The following is a 20,431-nucleotide window of genomic DNA, read 5'->3' as shown; positions in this document are numbered from 1 at the left end:
CAACATATGCGGTCAGGTCAAATGTGTCCTCTGACTTAAACAGTCTGGGCCCTCCCTTCTCTACACTTCTGCCTTGTTAACTGAGACGGATGCTAAGTCTTGCAGATGGAAACTTTTGAAACTAAGGTGGGCCTTTGGGGGGCAAAGACACACCGCCTCTCCTCCCCTCCCCTCCCCATCACACCAAAATGCTCCTATCTTGATGGAGACCTTTGCAGTGACAGTTGCTATTCCTTCCCTACAATATCTTGATTACTTCTTGTAGGAGCGATCAAGCCTTGAAGCTTCAAGCAGCTGAGCCCTTCTTCCACTCCCTGTCAATCCTGTCAGAATTACTTTGGCCGGGCTTCATCTCACAAACCCAAACGCCTGTTAAAGCAAACATGACTCGCCTCTCGTGGGCATGTAAACAGCAGAACCAATAATTCCTTGGGAAGGAGGAAAAATCGCTTGTTTACATTGAAGGTGTATGAAAAACAAAAAGAAGCCCACAAATGTTATTAACTGACCCACGGTACTCGTATAAAAAAAAGAAAAAAGAAATGGTAACTCAAAGCGATTGCCAAGGCTACTTTTTGGTGGGTTCGTCTCGGCCTGGAGGGAAACAGGATCCTGTTTGAGTAACCCCTTGGCAGACTGAAGAAGACCTGGTTTATTATAAAACTTCTTTTGCTAAATAGGCTGTAGTCCACAAGTCTTAAAGTTCTCAAGTTCGGACACCCCTGCTGTAGAGCAAGTGGTTCCCAACCTTTATTTGCCCATGCCTCACCTAAGCATCTCTGAAATCCTGATTCCCCCCCCCCCCCCCAATGACATATAATTCTTACTTTACTCAAAAAGTGAACTCTACTCAGGCGGAGGAAGCTTAAAAGGCCATTCACTTGGTCTAAACAAGGTTCAAATCACCATTAAAAATCAAATTGCCTCCCTGTGGGGCCTGGGAAACACTGCTGTAGAGGTTCTCCGTCATCCAACTCATAGTTGTCCCAAAGGTGCTTTTTCAGGAAACAACTGGACTTTTCTTATTTTTTCTTTGAAGAGGTTTCGCTTCTCATCCAAGAAGCTTCTTCAGTTCTGACAAGATAGTGGGGAAAGGATTTATATTCCTTGAAGACATCTGGTCTTCAAGGAAGACCTTTTAGAGGGTCGTTGAAGCACTTGGAGGCTTATCTGTGTCCTCAGAGTCACCAGAGTAGTCCTCCTGGTTCCTGTAGTCTGAAATTATTTTTTCTCTCTTACTGGAAAAATCGTTCATACTCTTAACACCATTCCAAGGGTGTTCAGCCCAAATTGCATAGCTAAAAGCCTGTAGAGATTCTCCGTCATCCAGATCATGTTCTCCCAAAAGTGCTTTTTCAGGAAAAAAAACTGGACTTTTCTTGTTTTTCCTTTGAAGAGGTTTCGCTTCTTATCCAAGAAGCTTCTTCAGCTCTGACTGGATGGTAGGGAATGGAAGGATTGATACTCCTTGAAGACAGCTGGTCATTTGCATCCTTTTAGAGCAGGGGTGTCAAACTCAATTTAATTGAGGGCCACATCAGGGCTGTGATTGACCTCGGGGGGGGGGGGGGGAGGGAAGGTGTGGCTGACTGGGTAGGCATGGCCAGGCTTGATGCCACTAACCAAATTGCTGGCATGTTTCCTGTTTGCATTGGGTAGACAGGGCCGAGGCCACGCTGGCCGGACGTTGCCTCTTCGCGCTGGTAGACTGGGCCGAAGCGACATGGGCGTTTATAGTTTTATCTTGGGAAGCAGTTGTGCCTATTTTTTCTTTTATGTACACTGAGAGCATATGCACCAAAGACAAATTCCTTGTGTGTCCAATCACACTTGTCCAATAAAGAATTCTATTCTATTCTATTCTATTCTATTCTATTCTATTCTATTCTATTCTAAAATAGGAGGCTCTTTTAAACCGTCATTCATGCCCGAGGCACAAAGTCATAGAGGCTTCTAAATCTGATAAAGAAATAAATACATTTTAACTGTCTTCTTTATGTATGATCGAATGAATGAATTCCAACCTGGCTCAAAACAGAACCATTAAATCAAAGTCACCGCTAAGTGACAGAAATATCACAGGCAGAAACTGACCGGCAAGTGATGAATTCATTTAATTGTCCTAAAACGAGCCAGTAGATAAAACAAAAACCCCATTTTGACCTGCACAAAAATGGAAAAACAACAGTGTGGCTCAAAGGGTTGGACAGATTTCTCCAAACGGGTTCGTAATAAAGTTGATCTGAAAGCCAGAACACGTTGGGACTTTCCAGATTTCAAATGGAACGGAGGCACCTCAGCTCCTGTCTCCATCCTCCTGGGTGTGGTTGTGTACGATGGGAATTGTGGGAGTTGAGCTCCCCACATCTTCCAGCTGCCACAGTTGAGAAATGGTGACCTAAACCAACAGCTCGCTTCCATCTTCAGGTTTATCCTTCCAATATACCAGAGGACCGTAAATCAAATTAATCGATACGCGCCACTAAGCGAGAGAAGATGCGCTAAAGCACCACTGGCTCCCAAGGGAGCAAAGTCTCCCAGATCAGTCTCTTCTATCTCTTCGCCTCTGCTACTTTACTTGACCTTTGCAAAGGCTTCAGCGCAGAGTTTCCGGCATGGTTCACTTACATGGAGTAACTAGGATGCCCACAGTGAAACCTTTCGTTTTCTGCATGAATAGCACTTCAGGTTCAAAGCCGCCGGTCAGCCGGAAAGAGACCTGCCTAATCGTGTTAGATCAACAGCTGTGGAGATCCATATCAGGTTAAACCTTGGGCAAGTCTGGCTGGCTTGGTGTAACACTATGAATTATGAAATCCTCCTACCTTTCCCTGGCTGAGTAAAAGGTCTTCTCCTACATCTATGCAGCAGCTCCTTAGCAAACGAAAGCTGCCTTTTTTTTTTTAAAGTATAAAGATGCTAAGATAGAGATGGAGAATCTTTTTGGCACCGAGTGCCCAAACCAGAACACCTGTGCATGCATGTGCATGTGTGCGCACTGGAGTGCCAGAAGCCCAAACACCAGCTGGCCAGCATGCACACGCATGTTCTTTGGATGGTTTTCGGTCTCTTTTCAGGCTGTTTTTGTGCCATTTTGGGCCTTAAAAAAAGACCGAAAACCGGCCTAAAAACAGCCTCAAAAATTGCTTGTTTTTTGGCCGTTTTCCAGTCTATTTTCAGGCCATTGTTGTGTCATTTTTGGCCTACAAAACAGCCCAAAAACGACCTGAAAAATTGCACACTTTTTGGCTGTTTTTCGGGCCATTTTCAGGGTGGTTTTCAGGCAGTTTTTGGGGCAGTTTTCAGGCACTCCAGCACCCGCGAAGACCAGCTGACTGGCGGGACAGAATCCAGAAGACCAGCTGGCGATGGCATGCGTGCCCACAGGGAGGGCCTTGCGTGCCACCCATGGCATGTGTGCCAAAGGTTCGCCATTACAATATTAAGATGTTCCTTGTGCAACTTTTACACTTTCCGAAAAGTCCTGGCAATCTTCAACTTACAACAGTCTGTTCACCATTCAAAGTTACAACGGTGCTGAAAAAAGTGACTTGTGACCAGTTTTTCACACTTATGAGAGTTGCAGCATCCCCCATGCTTGTTCCAAAGGTGTTTTTTTTTTTTTCTAACTGGATTTTCTGTTTTTTCTTTGAAGATGTTTTGGTTCTCATCGAAGACATTTCTTCCCTTCTGAATGTACTGTTTGGTAAGGAATGGAAGGATATATACTCCTTGAAGACAGCTGGTCATTTGCTTTCTTTTAGAGCAGTGGTGTCAAACTCAAGGCCCGCGGACCGGATCCAGCCCACAGGGTGCGTAGATCTGGACCGCAGGGGAACAGTGAAGAACCGGCCTGCAGTGCCTCTGCCAGCGAAAACGGAGCTCGGTAGTGCAGGGTCTGGCTCTCCCGAGCCTTGTTTTCGCTGGCAGAGGATTGCAGGAGGCCGTTGCAGCCGAAAACGGAGCTCAGGAGCCCGTTTTCGCTGGAAGAGCACTCGGGCAGTCACAGGCCCCGAATGATGCCCCCCAAACACAACCTTGATGCAGCCCTTCAATGAAAAAAAAGTTTGACACCCCGGTTTTAGAGAGTCGCTGGGGCCACCTGGAGGTTTATCTGTGTTCTCAGGGACACTTGAGAGGTGCAAATGGGTGGGAAGCCTTCTTGGAACTGTTGAAAGGACTATGTGGTAGACTGGAGATAGATGATGTTGTATCCCTCCCGCTCTGGTGAGAGAGGGCTATTTGACATAAATAGAAGGCTCCACACCCATTGGCACCACTCAGGTGACCCTGACAATACAGGTAAACCTACAGGCAACCTCAATGACTCTCTTAAAAGAATGCAAATGACCAGCTGTCTGCAAGGCGTATCAATCTTTCTATTCCCCACCGTCCAGTCAGGGCTGATGAAGCTTCTTGGATTAGAAGTGAAACATCTTCCAAGAAGAACCAGAAAGTCCAGTTGCCTCCTGAAAAAAAAAAGCACCTTTGGGACAACCATGACCTGGATGGCTGAGTATCTCCACAGACATCCCTACAGTCACATGATCAAAATTCAGATCCTTGGCAAACGAGTCATATTTATGACGGTTGCCGTGTCCCTGGAGTCATGTGATCCCTCTTTGCGACCTTCTGACAAGCAAAGTCAAGGGGGAAGCCAGATTCACCTAACTGTGTTACTAACTCAACCACTGCAGTGATTCATTTAACAACTGTGGTAACAAAGGTCATAAAGGTAAAGATTCCCCTCGCATATATGTGCTTATCATTCCTGACTCTAGGGGGCGGTGCTCATCTCCATTTCAAAGCTGAAGAGCCAGCGCTGTCTGAAAACGTCTCCGTGGTCATGTGGCTGGCATGACTAAACGCCAAAGGCGCATGGAACGCTGTTACCTTCCCACCAAAGGTGGTTCCTATTTTTCTACTTGCATTTTTTACCTGCTTCAGAACTGCTAGGTTGGCAGAAGCTGGGACAAGTAACGGGAGCTCACTCCGTTACGTGGTTCTAGGCATTCGAACCGTCGACCTTTCTGATCGACAAGCTCAGCAGCCACCTCTAACCAAGGTAGACAAAATGGGGCAAAACTCACTTAGCAAAAGTAATTTTGGGCTCAAGCGAGGTTTGCAAGTTGAGGAGCACCTGTGTTTTCTAACATCTCGAGGCCATCTCCAAGGATGACGGATGAGGCAGCTTGGGTTTTTCTAATAAAAAAGATCTTTCCAAGTCTTCCCTGTCGTTTGAGATTAGCAGGAGAGTATCTAATCAAGAGCGACCCCCCCCCCCCGTTTCTTCGGCTGTGGCTTTTCTGCTTTACTCACTTGTGCATTTTTTTTGTGGCGAGGTAGCTTAACATCAGCAAGAACATCCATCCTGATTTCCATCCTCCTTCCAGCCTGGCACTTGTAGGCAGCTTTCATCCCCTACAGCTAATGGTTGCTTGGTTGTCTCCCAAGCAATTAAAGCAAATATAAGCAGGATAATCTCCAGCTGCAGCATAATTTTAAAATGCCTTTTATCTCCGAGAATAGCATGTCACAGCCCTCACCACACAAAACACTCTTGGCCTCGCAAAGAATAAGCCTTCAGATGATCCCTTTTGAAAGGACTCGTTTTTCCTCGGCTTTTTTTCACCCCCAAGCTGGGAGCCTCCAAACATATTTATTTTTATTGACTGATGGTTCTTTTTTTTTTTTTAGGCCACTCATCATCTGAATCCCTGGGTGTTGTACAAAAGGGCCGGGCTGGGAGTGGAATCAACGAGCTGGCTGGAACGCTGGAAGAATTCTACACATCTTGACTTTATTTATTTATCCAATTTCTCTAGCCGCCCGTCTCAATCCAATTGATCGCAGAGTAATGCCACAGCAATTAAAACCACAAACAAGGGATTGCACATTGTTTTGAGAGGGCACATTTGGCTAGAGCCATGATGGCAAACCTATGGCACGGGTGCCACAGGTGGCACGCAGAGCCCTCTCTATGGACACGCCAACTGTCACCCCAGCCCAGCTCCACCGCGAATGCCCGTGCACATCCCGCCGGCCACCTGGTCTTCGGGTCTCTGCCGCCCACGCGTGGGGAGTGGGGCGCATGCTTGGGGGTCGTTTGCATTGCATTTTGGGGCCTTACACAACCTTCCCGTGCCCTGTTTTGACTTCCAGGTTGGTGCAGGAGACTTTCCAGGCCCAAAACAGGGCATGGGGGTGGTGGTGTTATGCACGCATGCACGGGTGATGGGGCATGCATGTGCATTGCATTATGGATGTGATCATGCGGGCACGCTGTCGTGCAGGCACTTTGGGCACACAACGACAAAAAGTTTAGACATCACTGGGCTAGAGCAAGTAAATATAACACACTAGAGCAATTTTTTTTTTTTAATTTATAGGCACTTCCATTTCTGAACTGTTTCTGCCTTCTAAAATCTGCTGCCGTTTTACTGGATGGGGAATTCTGGGAGTTGAAGTCCAGCTTGAAAAAAACTCACGCTTACACACTCTTCTTTAGTTGTGGCATTTCTGAACATTTTCATTCCCTGCCGAAGAATTAAATCAGTTTGCAGGAATTGGGTATGTCTAGTTAAATGAAAAGAAGGACTAGGGGAGACATGATAGCAGTCTTCCAATATCTCAGGGGTTGTCACAAAGAAGAGGGAGTCAAACTATTCTCCAAGGCACCTGAGGGTAGAACAAGAAGCAATGGGTGGAAACTAATCAAGGAGAGAAGCAAGCTAGAACTAAGGAGAAATTTCCTGACAATTAGAACAATTAACCAGTGGAACAGCTTGCCTCCAGAAGTTGTGAATGCTCCAACACTGGAAGTCTTTAGGAAGATGTTGGATAGCCAGTCTGAAACGGTATAGGGTTTCCTGCCTAGGCAGGGGGTTGGACTAGAAGACCTCCAAGGTCCCTTCCAACTCTGCTATTGTATTGTATTGAATCTTTGTGTTTTGTGAATCACTCCCTTTTTTTAGATCAGTTTTTAGTACTTTAGGGATAGATGATTTGTAAAACAATGAATATATCTGAATGAGTAACTTCTCTCCCCCAAGTCTCAATGCTTGATCTATAAATGAGTCTATTGTTAAAAATCATTAAAATAGTTGAACAGTGTCATTCCAAGGGCTGTGAAAATTCCGTTTCGGTTTTTGGTATTCTCTTTTGTAAGAGAAATGTGATTGTAATGAGCCATGGATACTATTTAGGTTTGTCATTTATTTACGCAATTGCTGCAGCTGCCCATCTCCGTCAATGATTCTAGAACAATTAATCAGTGGAACAACTTGCCTCCAGAAGTTGTAAATGCTCCAACATTGAAAGTTTTTAAGATGAAGTGGTATAAGGTTTCCTGCCTTAGCAGGAGGTTGGACTAGAAGACCTCCAAGGTCCCTTCCATCCTTACAAAGCAGAGTGAAGTTGACTTTACATCATCCCCAGTGTTGCTTCTGAAATACTGCAAGCACACAGGGGACTACCAAGAGTTAATCAGGGCGGTCTCCACAAATTCCTTCCTGTCCCTCAAAACCCCAAAAAATAAATTAGCTAATTATTAGCGCACTGCCTTCTCTCTCTTCAGCTGGGATGGGAAAGTGAGGATTTTTCCACCTCCTTTTTTTTTAAAAAAAGGAAACATCCTCAGCTTGATCACAACTGAGCCCCAAATTTCGGTTGCTAATTGAAACAGCTGTGGTGACTTTTATCCCCATTTTACAACCTTTCTTCCCTTCCCTTCTTATGTGACTCATTACAGTTGTTAAATTAGGAACATGGCTGTTAAGTGAATCCGGCTTCCCCCATCGGACTTTGCTGGTCAGAAGGTCGCAAAAGGTGATCGCGTGACCCCGGGACACTGCAACCATCATACATACATGCCAGTGGCCAAGCTTCCCAATTTTGATCGCGTGAGCGTGGGGAAGCTGCAACCATTGTTAAGTGTGAAAAACATAAGTCACTTTTGGGGTGCCGTTGTTAACTTCCAACGGTCTCCAAATATACAATTGTAAATCAAACACTACCAGTATCTGGAGACGTGGTGGCTCAGTGGTTAAGACGCTGAGCTTGTTGATCAGAAAGGTTGGCAGTTCGAATCCCTAGTGCCACGTAACGGAGTGAGCTCCCGTTAGTTGTCCCAGCTTCTGCCAAGCTGACAGTTCGAAAGCATGTAAAAAATGCAAGTAGAAAAATAGGGACTGCCACTGGTGGGAAGGTAACAGCGTTCAGTGCGCCTTCGGCATTTAGTCATGCCAGCCACATGACCACGGAGACGTCTTCGGACAGCGCTGGCTCTTCGGCTTTGAAAAAGAGAGGAGCAATGCCCCCTAGAGTCAGGAACGACTAGCACATATACGCGAGGGGAACCTTTACCTTACCAGTATCTGAAATTTCCAGAAGTTTCTTTCTTGGAACTTTTTAAACAGCAAATTTCCTTTCTCAGTTCACACTCCACAAAGGTTTTAACGCAGAAGGCGCACAAAAGCCAAAGCTAATTAAAACTCCTTTTCCTGGGGAGCCATTTCGACGGAGCGCGCACACAATTTCCACGTCTGAACTGAACAACTTTCTGGGAACAAAGCTTGGCTGTTTTTGCACATAGAAACCTTGCAGTGCCAGAAGGGGGATTAGATCTCAGGCACATTTCCCCCCCGCCCACCCACCCCCTTTGCTTTCTCATCTAGAGCAGGCAAAAAACTTGGAACTCTTCCCCTGAGCCTTCTGTGGGATCAGGAAAACAACAGCGTTGCCTGCTTAAAAAATTCAAATGTATTTGCAATTGATGCTGAAGAAGCCTCCCCGGTCTGACTCCGTTCACAGGACATCCTCTGCCGTGTGGAACTGAGAAAAGTAAAATAAATAAATAAACGTGCCTCTCACTTTTAACACAACACACCTTTATTGGGAACAGACCTGCTTTCAAAGGAGAGAAAGCAGATGCCTCATTAAAGCTCACTCTCACCTCCATTATAGTTACTTTTCCTTGTGAAAGTCAAGCAACCGCATATATCCGAGCAGTAGATTTTAAGAGACGTCTCCACGTCTGTTCGCAAGCGAGACAGGAATACATTTTAATGACCTCAACCTGATGGATATCCTTGAGACGGATATATTACAGCTCGAAGCAGCTTCACTTACATGGTGCAATGTTACAAATGGGAGGCTTTTTTTTGGGGGGGGGGGTCAGGAATAATGAGTATACAGCTGCAGTTGGTTTTCAGTCCTTCAACATAGCTCATTCTCCACCCCAGTGTTTCATATCAACTCCCAGAATCCCCCAGCCAGGATCCACCCAACTTAAAGGTATCAAGGTTGAGAAACACTGCTACACACTTATCTTTTCCTCCTGCCTGTTCCTTGTGTGTCTAACCACACTTGGCTAAATAAACTAGAAGGAGACTCTCTACCATTCCAGATTAAGTGGCTGTCCAATCTCTTCTTAAAAACCAACAACATCCACAACTTCTGAAAGCAAGCCATCCCACTGGTTAATTGTTCTCACTGTCAGAAGATTTCTCCTTAGTTCTAGATTGCTTCCCTCCTTGATTAGTTTCCATCCATTGTTTCTTGTCTTGCCTTCTGGTGCTTTGGAAAATAGGATGACCCCCTCATCTTTGTAGAATCCCCTCAAATATCAGAAAACTGCTATCATGTCTCCCCTAGACCTTCCTTTCACTAGATGTACCCAATTCCTGCAACCATCCTTCTTATGTTTTATCCTCCAGTCCCCTAATTATCTTTGTTGCTCTTCTCTGCACTCTTTCTGGAGTCTCAACATCCTTTTAGAATATGCTGCCCCAAATTGGATGCGGTATTCTAGGTATGGTCTTATTTAAGGCTTTATAAAGCCTTATATATAAATACTGTATATTATATAACAAATACCATATATATTACGTAACCTCTTTCTCAGGTTTGTGAGTCAAAGAGATATTTCTGATAGCAACAGAAAGCAAAGTTGGATTAGGACATTAGATCATCCTAAACTCAATCGTGCTATGTCCAAGTCCAGATCTTTATGTGTTTGTGTGTGTGTGTGTGTGTGTGTATGTATGTATACTATATTGCCAAAAGTATTCACTCACCTGCCTTTACTCACAAAGGAACTGACTGTAAGTGACATCCCATTCCTAATCCATAGGGTTCAATATGATGTCGGTCCACCCTTTGCAACTATAACAGCTTCAACTCTTCTGGGAAGGCTGTCCACAAGGTTTAGGAGTGTGTTTATGGGAATTTGTGATCATTCTTCCAGAAGCGCATTTGTGAGGTCACATACTGATGTTGGACGAGTTTACGTGGCCTACCAGTTCGTGGTTGAGTTGATGTCGTTCCCAAACACTTCCATGTTCTTATAATACAGCTGACATTTGACTGTGGAATATTTAGGAGCGAGGAAATTTCACGACTGGATTTGTTGCACAGGTGGCATCCTATCACAGTTCCACGCTGGAATTCACTGAGCTCCTGAGAGCGACCCGTTCTTTCACAAATGTTTGTAAAAACAGTCTGCATGCTTAGGTACTTGGTTTTATACCCGTGGCCATGGAAGTGATTGGAACACATGATTCTGATTATTTGGATGGGTGAGCGAATAACTTTTGGCAATATAGTGTATGTATGCGTGCATGCATGTGTGTGTATGTATGTATGCATAGATAGATAAATAGATAGATAGAGACACGGAGGGAGGGAGGGGTAGGGAGAGACAGGGGGAGAGGGAGGCGGTTGGAACTCTGCTCACTGCCAGGAGTTCGACTCAGCCTTCCAGCTGTGGGTAAAATGAGGACCCAGATTGTTGGGAGTGATATGCTGACTCTGTAAATTGCTTAAAGGGGACTGTAAAGCATTGTGAAGCTGTATATGTCTAAATGCTATCTATCTATCTATCTATCTATCTATCTATCTATCTATCTATCTATCTATCTATCTATCTATCTATCTATCTATCTATCTACCTACCTACCTACCTACCTACCTACCTACCTATCATCTATCTATCTATCTATCTATCTATCTATCTATCTATCTATCTATCATCTATCTACCTACCTACCTACCTACCTACCTACCTACCTACCTACCCACCCACCCACCCAGCCATACACATACAAAATTTGTGTGTGTGTGTGTGTGTATACACACCCACACCCAAAACCACACCCAGATCTGGACTTGGAACATTGCACATTTGAGTTTAGGACGATCTCAACATGTCCTTATCCAACTTAGCCTTCTGTTGACGATCGGAAATATCTCTTTGACTCACAAATCTAAGAAGTTACACACTATGGCTCACATTTAATCACTCAATCTTCTCCTTAGGAATAGCAAGAAAAAAAAATTGAGTAGTATTCCATTTGTACAGCACTGAAGGCTGCATTGAAAAATGGCATCAAATAATTAGTTGTGAGATTTTTATTCCATTTCCCGCTGAGTTGGAAGGCTACCCCTAACTTGTAAATTTAGGATATATCCCTAGAGAAGAAAAGGCTGCCTTTACCAGCAACAATAGCTCGGCATACGGGAGTGTGTTTAAAACATATTAATTTGGGCGTGACTGCCAATGGACTGCTGATTCACATAAAATTCACAGAAACAGAAGCCCGGCGGTGAGCAAGTCTGTTTGAGTACAGTTTTTGAAATCACAATGCTACCGTTTCAAGATGCAATGCGGGACCTTCAGACATGAATGATCCAATTACATCCACTCTAAAGATCCAAGAAGAATGCTGCTGCGTGCCTTCGCAACAATGCAGCATCATTTGTCCCGTGATTGATAACTGCAGAGCACCGCAAGCACAGCTTGGGTGCTTTCAACCTCTGGAAAGAGGCGCTACCGCTTTCCCTGAGCAAAAAGAATTTCTTGGCAATTGAGTTTTTAGTTGTTGCCGTTTCCTTTCTTATTGGGCTCAGGAGTTCGATTCACTCCTCCACTGTGGCTTGAGAACATCGTCAGAATTTGAGTGTTTCAAGTCAAGGCACTCCTGCCACAAAAGTCATTACAAGCCACTCGATTTTGGGAGGAAGAGAGGGAGGTGAATGTAATAACAGTAAAAGAGAAATGGGTGGAAAAAACCCAAAATAGAATAGAATAGAATGCAGAATAGAATAGAATGCAGAATGGAGTAGAGTAGAGTAGAGTAGAGTAGAGTAGAGTAGAGTAGAGTAGAGTAGAGTAGAGTAGAGTAGAATAGAATTATTGGCCAAGTTGATGGGACACACAAGGAATTTGTCTTTGGTGTATATGCTCTCAGTGTACATAAAGAAAAATAAAATAAAATACATTCATAAAGAATCATAAGATACAACACTTGGTGATAGTCATAGGTTACTAATAAGCAATCAAGTCATACTAGGAAACAAATAAAACAATACAAATTGAAAAGATACAAGCACCATGGTTATAGTCATAAGTGGGAAGAGATAGATACTAGGAAGGATGAGAAGAAGTAATACAGTCTTAGTAACGAATTTGACAGTGTTGTGGGAATTAGTTGTTTAGAAGAGTGATGGCATTTAGCAGAGTGAGTGCATTGTTTAGCAAAGTGACGGCAAAAGAAGGAGAAATGATGAAAATAATGTGTAGAAAGCCTGGAGATTTGAACAATGACGTCATGCATTTTAAAAGCAATGGGCATTCTTTGCATGTAAAGTTCAAAAGTCTTATTTTAGGTGCCTTTCTTTTAATTTTGATTCACAGACATACTGGATCTGTTCCCTAAACTCCACGAATTAACAGGCAGCTTCATTCAAAGGCGTAGTGGCAAACCTATCCATAATTAGTAAGAGCGCTACTTGGGAACATAAAGCTTCCTTGCAGTATTGATGAGCAGAGAATATCTGTAGCCCGGGTGGATTTGACTTAAATCATGACTTAAATCAACTCGATTTAAATCATAATGGTTAAAGAGCAACTGTCATCTCTGTCTCCCAGCGGCTCCTCCTCTAACCAGCTGTTGACTAATCGACAGTCTCAATATTGCAGAATATACAGCCTCAAGCTACATAACTAGGCTCCATTTCATGCTGAATAAACTACCGTATTTTTCGGAGTATAAGATGCACCTTTTTTCCTCTAAAAAGAGGCTGAAAATCTGGGTGCGTCTTATACACTGAATACAGCATTTTTGGCCTCCCAAAACCCTGCCCCTTCACCAAAATGGCTGTGAAGAGCCTTATGGAAGCTTTCAGAGAGCTCCTGGGGGCTGGAGAGAGCAGAAATGAGCAAAAAACGGACCGTTTTTTGCCCCCCCAGCAGTACTGTATAAGCCTCCATAAGGCTATGTATGCAAATTTTTTGACAAAAAAAAGGCCCGTTTTCATGAAAAACGGCCCGTTTTGGGGAGGTTTGTAAAGTGTAAAAACTTTTTTTTCCCTTTCAGAAAGCTGTTTAGTTAGAGGGATTGATAAGAATTACATTGGTCAAGTGTTATGCCAGCAGAAACAAAGTTTTACGTGATACAGGTTGTTAGCCTTTTCCTTCTCCAGCACATGGATAAATACACCTGGAAACATCTACCTACCTACTCTCTCTCTCCCCCCCTACCTACTGTATTTCTCTCTCTCCCCCTCTCCCTACCTATATATCTACCTACCTACTCTCTCTCTCTCTCTCCCCCTATCTACTGTATTTCTCTCTCTCTCTCTCTCTCTCTCTGTCCCTCTACCTACCTACCTATCTACACACACACTCTCTCTCTCCCTACCTACCTACCTACTGTATTTCTCTCTCTTTCTCTTCCTCTCTATCCCTCTATATACCTACGTACTGTTTTTTAAAAAATTGCCTCTTCAAAACCTGGGTGCGTCTTATACTCTGAAAAATACGGTAAATTATTGATGTATATTAAATAGAAAACTAACTTTAGATAGATTTTTTTCTCCAAAAGCATTTTCTAAATTACATTTGATAAAAATAAAAAAAATCTGATTTAAATTTTTTTTTAAATCCAATTTTTTTTTAAAATCATACATTTTTATCCACCCTGTTTGTAGCTCCAAGTTGAACTGTGGGGTCCTTTGTGCTCTTTTACCTTGTTTTCTTGCAGACATTTCATTACCTAACCAGTTACCATCATCAGTGCTAGAAGGGAGTGGGGTTTGCTCTTTGTTTATATAGGAGTGACTTGCCCTGACAGTGTTTGGTGAACCAAACGTTGTTGAATCATAAGCACTCCCACTTGCACTGATAGGGCAAGCTGCTTGTATATAAACAGAAAGCAACCCCATCCCTTCTAACACTGATGATGTTACTTAGCTGGGTAATGAAACGTCTGCAAGAAAACAACCAAGCTAATGAAACATCTCCAAAGCTCAGAGAGCATCAAGGACCCTTGAGGATCACGTTGTATTTTTCTCAGTTTTTCCTCTCATTCTTTCTCTTCTCAGCCTTATGCCGAAGGGGCTATCTCTTGATAATTCCAAAGCTATAATGTTTGCTTAATATCTTATAAGAGGATGGATAAGAAATCGGGATAAAAGCGATCCTTCCTTCTACCCTGGGTGGGAAACCAGTTTCCTTCTCTTTCTGGTCACAACTTCTGAGTTTTAGTAACCAACTTCATTCTCTGCCGTGTTAACTCTCTGCAGCATCTGTCACTGACATGAATGGCTGATCATAAGTATCTTGGTAGTGATCTGAGCGCTATTAAGCAGATGGTAGCGCTAAATCCAAATGATGTAGTACATCTCCCTGGTGGATTCTGTTTCTATACTCCACCATTATTCCATAATTCCTCTGTGATAAATCTTATGTATGCTGGAGAACATTAAATAGTGGGCTGATATCAGCAACAGAATTATCAGCAATGGTTTGCATTTGCCCCTATTTTTTGACTCTGCAAAGACTACTGTGGGAGACAGAAAAAAACCCACAAGGCTCGCAGCTCAGAGGCCTAATTTTGTGCACAGCAAGTGTTTAAAAGAAAAAAAGACTACAAATTCTAGGTTTGTTTACAAAATGCATTTAAAACACAATTTGTGGACTAGGCCTGTTACAATTCCGGTTTTCCATTTGTTTCTCTGTCCAGAAGGACTTTACAATGGAATTGTTCTGGACCTGTCAAATAGTGGGATGTAGTTCAAGAAGACTTATAATGGAGTTTCCACAATGTTATCTCACATCATTTGTAGTGCAAAGATTAATATAGGGAGCTATACGGAAACAGTGCAAAGATCAACCAGCCAGTTAAATAATAAAAACTAAGCAAGTTACAAAGGGCAGCTTTCGAGAAATGATGGTTTAAAGCATCCTAGCTACCTTCACTTACAAATATCCAGCTGTTTTATGTCTTTAATTTGGGGGATAGTCTGAGTATTGAACAGGTTCTCCCAAAAGAACAAAGTTCAGAGTTATATAGCCTTCAACATCTACACCACTATTTTTTGGAATCTAGTTACTGTATTTTTCGGAATATAAGACGCTCTGAAGTATAAGACGCACCTAGCTTTTGGGGAGGAAAACAAGATTTTTTTAAAAAGCAATTTGCCTCCTTGCAGCAAATAGCAAGTTTCAGTTTCAGCACAGCCTGATTAACACAAGAAAAAAAAAATCTGCTTCTGCCTCCCAGCAACTGGGCCTCCTTGGAGCAAACAGCAAGTTTCAGTTTCAGCACAGCCTGATTAGTACAAGCAGCTGATTGTAGGGCCTCCCAACAATCAGCTGTTTCAGGCTGCAGGGATTGGCACAGACTGTTGCCGCCTCTGCACCCTTATTTTCGGCCTCCACATCCCGTTTTCAGCCTCCGCGCACCTCATTTTCTACCTGTTTCAGACGGCAAGGATTGGAATGGGTAGAACATGGGATGCGGAGGCCGAAAATGGGGCGCACAGTGGCAATAGGCAATCTCTGCAGCCTGAAACAGCTGATGGTCAGGCTGTTGTACTAATCAGGCTGTGCTGAAGCTGACCAGGCTGTTTGCTGCAAGGAGGCAAATTGCTGGAAGGCAGAGGCCAAAGGGTGGAGGCCGGCAGGTGGGCGGGACTACATTAGGTGCATAAGACGCACTCAAATTTTCACCCTCGTTTGGGGGGGGGTATCTTATATTCTGAAAAATACAGTAATTGTTATTTTCTTTTTGTGCACTGACTTGTCTCAATTAAAATTATGCAAATTGATGTTCGTTTCCTTTGAACACTATTGCCCACATCCTATTTCTCTATAGTCAACAGAATTGAGTGAATTTCCCCAGCACAAACCCCAGTGGATCTTATATCCCTGCAGTCAGTTGTCAAAAGTAATTCCTATAAATAAATAAATCCATCTATCCAGCCATCTCTCTATTCTGCTACAATACCTGTGAATTACAATGCATTGAATTCACTTTGGAAGAACAAGAAGAATGGTTAGGCAGTAGCTGTTGAAATTTGCTTCCAGTTTGTAAGATAATCCCTTAAATCATTTTAAGTCTTCACGATTACATTTTAGCTCAGCATTTTAAAGAAATTCCTTCAATGATATTTAAAAGCTTAGCACACCTGAAATACTGTTCTACTGCTTCAGTGCACATGCATATAGGACCTATTTACTCCCTGGCACAAAACGTATGCAAAGATGGCAATAAATAATAATAAAATATTTACTGGCAAAGGCATTCTGAAAGAGTACCACACTATTTTGTTACTTGTAAAAGTACTTCTATGCCTTTCTCACTAGAGAAAAACCCTGAAGTCGTTTTCAATAGCCATAAAATTATCCCAAAATAAAACCAAGGAAAGTAGAAGGAAAATGAGGTGAACGTTAAATAAAAACAAGGGCAATTAAAACAAATAGAAATAAGAATGTTAATCATCAGAGGAGAAATGATAGGCGGGATGATAATTAAGACACCCGTGGTCTGAGTTAGCACCACACAGAGGTGAGGTCAACCATGAATACCAGCGTTATTGCAAGAAAACTCATATCGCTAGCAGATTACAGAAAAAGGGAGCACAATCTCTCCTAGACCACAGGCAACGTAAGCCAACATAATTGGACTTTCCGAAGGCACAAAGTCATCCTACCCAGATACCTACATACGATTTTACTCCAACATGAACATGTTCTTCATTTCTACAATTTTAAGAGTTGACATGATGAAAAGGGAAAGGATGCCCTCTGGTTAGGCAGGGTGTCCTGAACTCTCCCCAAATGCTTTGGAGCAGGGGTGTCAAACTCGATTTCGTTGAGGGCTGCATCAGGGTTGTGTTTGACCTCGGGAGGGCAAGGGGGTGCGTGGCCAGCTCGATGTCACTGGTGTCAGGGGCGCCAGTGGTGGCCCGAACACTTTGCCAGTGAAAGTGGGCTTCTGAATTCTGTTTTCGGCTGTGATGGCCTCGTGCAACGCTCTGCCAGAGAAAATGGAGCTTGGGAGGCCGCTTGTGTTCCTGCCGAGGTCCGTTTTTGCTGGCAGAGGCACCATGGGCTGCTCCTTTGCTCTTTCCAGGGTGGTCCTGCGGGCCAGATCTAAGCATCCCGCAGGCCTGATCCAGCCTCCGGTCCTTGAGTTTGACACCCCTGCTTTGAAGGGATCACTATTCTTCCCGACCCCAACAACTCCATTAGCTCTCTGACATCTTCAACGGACAAAACGATCCTTCAACCCAGTCACTTACAGTTGAAATGCCTAATCCTGTTAAAAAGAGGGTGATTCCAGCTAAGGAATGACGTGAGATGTGTTATTTTCTTTACCTTTGTGCTGAAGTGCTATAGCTGTTATCATAGGAATCGTAGCTCTGTTCATCATACGAAGTGCCATATCCATCATCATATTCCTGTAAAGGAACACCCACATAAAGGCAGCATTACAATTCAAGAGTTATACCAGAACATCACTTTGTCTGTCTGAAAGAAAATCTTTCCTGGAAACCTAAATTCACAGAGAGATGCTGGCGAGACTGATTAAGTACTCAGTAAAAGTTTGCCCGCGTCTAATTCAGTGGTCTCAAAAGAAGGAAAATGGAATGGCTGGTCCCATGGCAAGCAAAATCTGAGGAACATGTGATGGGAGGATATGGGAAGGTTCCCCTCACACATAGCACTAGTCTTTCCTGACTCTAGGGGACGGTGCTCATCTCCCTTTCAAAGCCGAAGAGCCAGAGCTATCTGAAGACGTCTCTGTGGTGATGTGAGTAGCATGGCTAAACACCGAAGGAGCACGGAACACTGTTACCTTCCTACCAAAGGTGCTTCCTATTTTTCTGCTTGCATTTTTTACATGCTTTCGAACTGCTAGTTTGGCAGAAGCTGGGACAAGTCACGGGAGCTCACTCCATTATATGGCGGTAGGGATTCGAACCGCCAAATTGCCGACCTTTCTGATCAACAAGCTCAGCGTCTTAGCTATTGAGCTATCACATCCCACTTCATGTTTATTTATGGTCAAATTAACTGCACCGGACAAGGGAAAATAAATAACAAGGGGAGGGAGGGAATTAAGCTAAACAGATGTCTATGGAGATTCTCAGACATCCAGGTCATGGCTGCCCCAAAAGTGCTTTTTCAAGAGGCAACTGGACTTTCTGGTTTGTCCTTGAAGACCTTTCGCTTCTCATCCTAAGAAGCATCTTCAATTCTGAACTGAAGAAGCTTCTTCGATGAGAAATAAAACGCTTAAGGAAAAACCAAGGAAGTCCAGTTGCCTTTTGAAAAAGCACCTGTGGGAGAAGTAAAACAGATGCTAAAATAAATATACTACGTAGTTTGAGAATGTTTATTATGAATGTAGTATATGTGACATATATCAAACTACATACTGAATCAATTTTCCCAGTATCCCAAGAAGCAATGACTAGAGACAGAATTTGGCGTCTTCTTTAGAAATTAGGAGAGTAATATGCAGAGAACTTCATTTTCAATCAATCACCCCAGAATTAGATAAAAAGAATAAAGAAATAGCATGTGTGACAGTCTTAATTTTCCCATATTAATTTTCCCAATTAATATGAAGGGCATAAACACTATGGCACAGGAACCTTATCAAATGACCCTTCCGTTAATATTAACATGGAAGGGAGAGAATTTAACCTGATCTTAGGTAAGAATCTCCCTATGTTTGCTAGGTTATTGGCTGGAGTAAAAGGCTTTCCAAGCAACGTATGAGGTGCAAACTGTACTCAAATCTTTCTAAAGATTAGGAACAAGGATCCACTGCTTCACCAGGCCTCTCTCGTGAGACAAGAAAGATCAACGCTTGGGCCGAGACACCACAGGATTTTACATCCAATCAATTGTTCATTCAGAAAGTTATTCTGAATGAGCAAAGAAAGAAAGGAGTCACCAATCAAGATCAATTTTAGCCAGCACTTTGAATGGCAAAATAGTACCCAAGCCATTAAAGAAACTGCAGTATTTTTCAGACTATAGGACGCACCGGAGTATAAGACACACCAAGATTTTGAAAAGGTACATTTAAAAAAAAAGTTTTTGCCCTCCCTGCCCCCCCCCCCCGAGCACTCTGCAGGTCTCCCAAACACTCTGTGCACCTGTGGCATGCAGAGAGTTTGGGAGGCTTGCAAAGTGCTCCTGGGGACCAGGGAGGGCAAAAATGTGACACGGGGGGGGGGGGGTTGAAAGGCAAAAAACGGGCATTTTCCACGAAAGCAGGGCATGCAGAGGGTTTGGGAGGCTGTAGAGTGCTCCTGGGGGCTGGGGGGGGCAAAACACCCCGTTTTTGTGAAAAACTGGCCTGTGTTCACGCATTTTTGTCCTCCCCACCCTCCAGGAGCACTCTACAGGCCCCCCAAACCCTCTGCCTCGTTTTTTGTGAAATACAGGCCCATTTTTCTCCCGTTTTTGTCCTCCCCAGCCCCGAGGAGCACTTTGTAGCCTCCCAAACCCTCTGCACGTCCATTTTTGCGAAAAACAGGATGCGCAGGGCTGAGTTTCGGGAGGCAAAAAAATGCTGTATTCAGTGTATAAGACGCACCCAGATTTCCACCCTCTTTTTGTCAGGGGAAATTTCACCCTGAGCTAACGAGGTCTAGAATCGACGGCTTTCCAAACAGCATATCTTCAGAAAAGCGAAAATAAAAACCTGAGAACATGTTCTAATGAAAAACAAGCTTTAATATAAAAATAAGAAAATAAACAAATCTATCTAATTGTTACATTTTGGCAAGAGCAATTATCGTCCACCTTCTTGGCAGACGAACAAAGAGCAAAAGTAAAGAAGTCTCTGGAATGTGTGTGAGCAGGCGCAGTACATCATTGCTGATAAGGCCTATGACCTGCGCAGTATATCTCAGTTCAGCTAGCAAACAATTAACACAGTGACACTTTTTTCGGGGGGAAAAGGTGCATCTTATACTCTGAAAAATATGGCAATCCAGATACCAAACAAAGTTAAGGCTCGGTGATTCACCAAGACCCTCTAAACGTGCTCTAAAAAAATTAGACTGGACTTCTTCTAGAACAGTGGTTTCTCAACCTTCCCAATGCCGCGACCCTTTAATAGTTCCT

At 43.4% G+C, this 20,431-nt stretch overlaps 1 protein-coding gene across 2 annotated transcripts in view; it reads right to left on the bottom strand.

Moving 5' to 3' along the window:
- Positions 1-20,431, bottom strand: part of KHDRBS3 (KH RNA binding domain containing, signal transduction associated 3) — a 154,230-nt gene that overhangs the window by 12,097 nt on the left and 121,702 nt on the right. For both annotated transcript variants that reach the window (XR_014175212.1, XM_081951040.1), the window contains exon 7: positions 17,663-17,745. Coding sequence is in view for 1 of the 2 variants with exons in the window: in XM_081951040.1 (XP_081807166.1) it covers positions 17,663-17,745 (83 nt within the window). In the remaining variant the exon portion in view is untranslated. The remainder of the gene's footprint in view (positions 1-17,662; positions 17,746-20,431) is intronic.

Source organism: Natrix helvetica (assembly GCF_964273705.1).
Source record: "Natrix helvetica genome assembly, chromosome: 4".
Classification (NCBI taxonomy): Eukaryota; Metazoa; Chordata; class Lepidosauria; order Squamata; family Natricidae; genus Natrix; species Natrix helvetica.
This window is presented reverse-complemented; position numbering and strand designations above follow the sequence as displayed.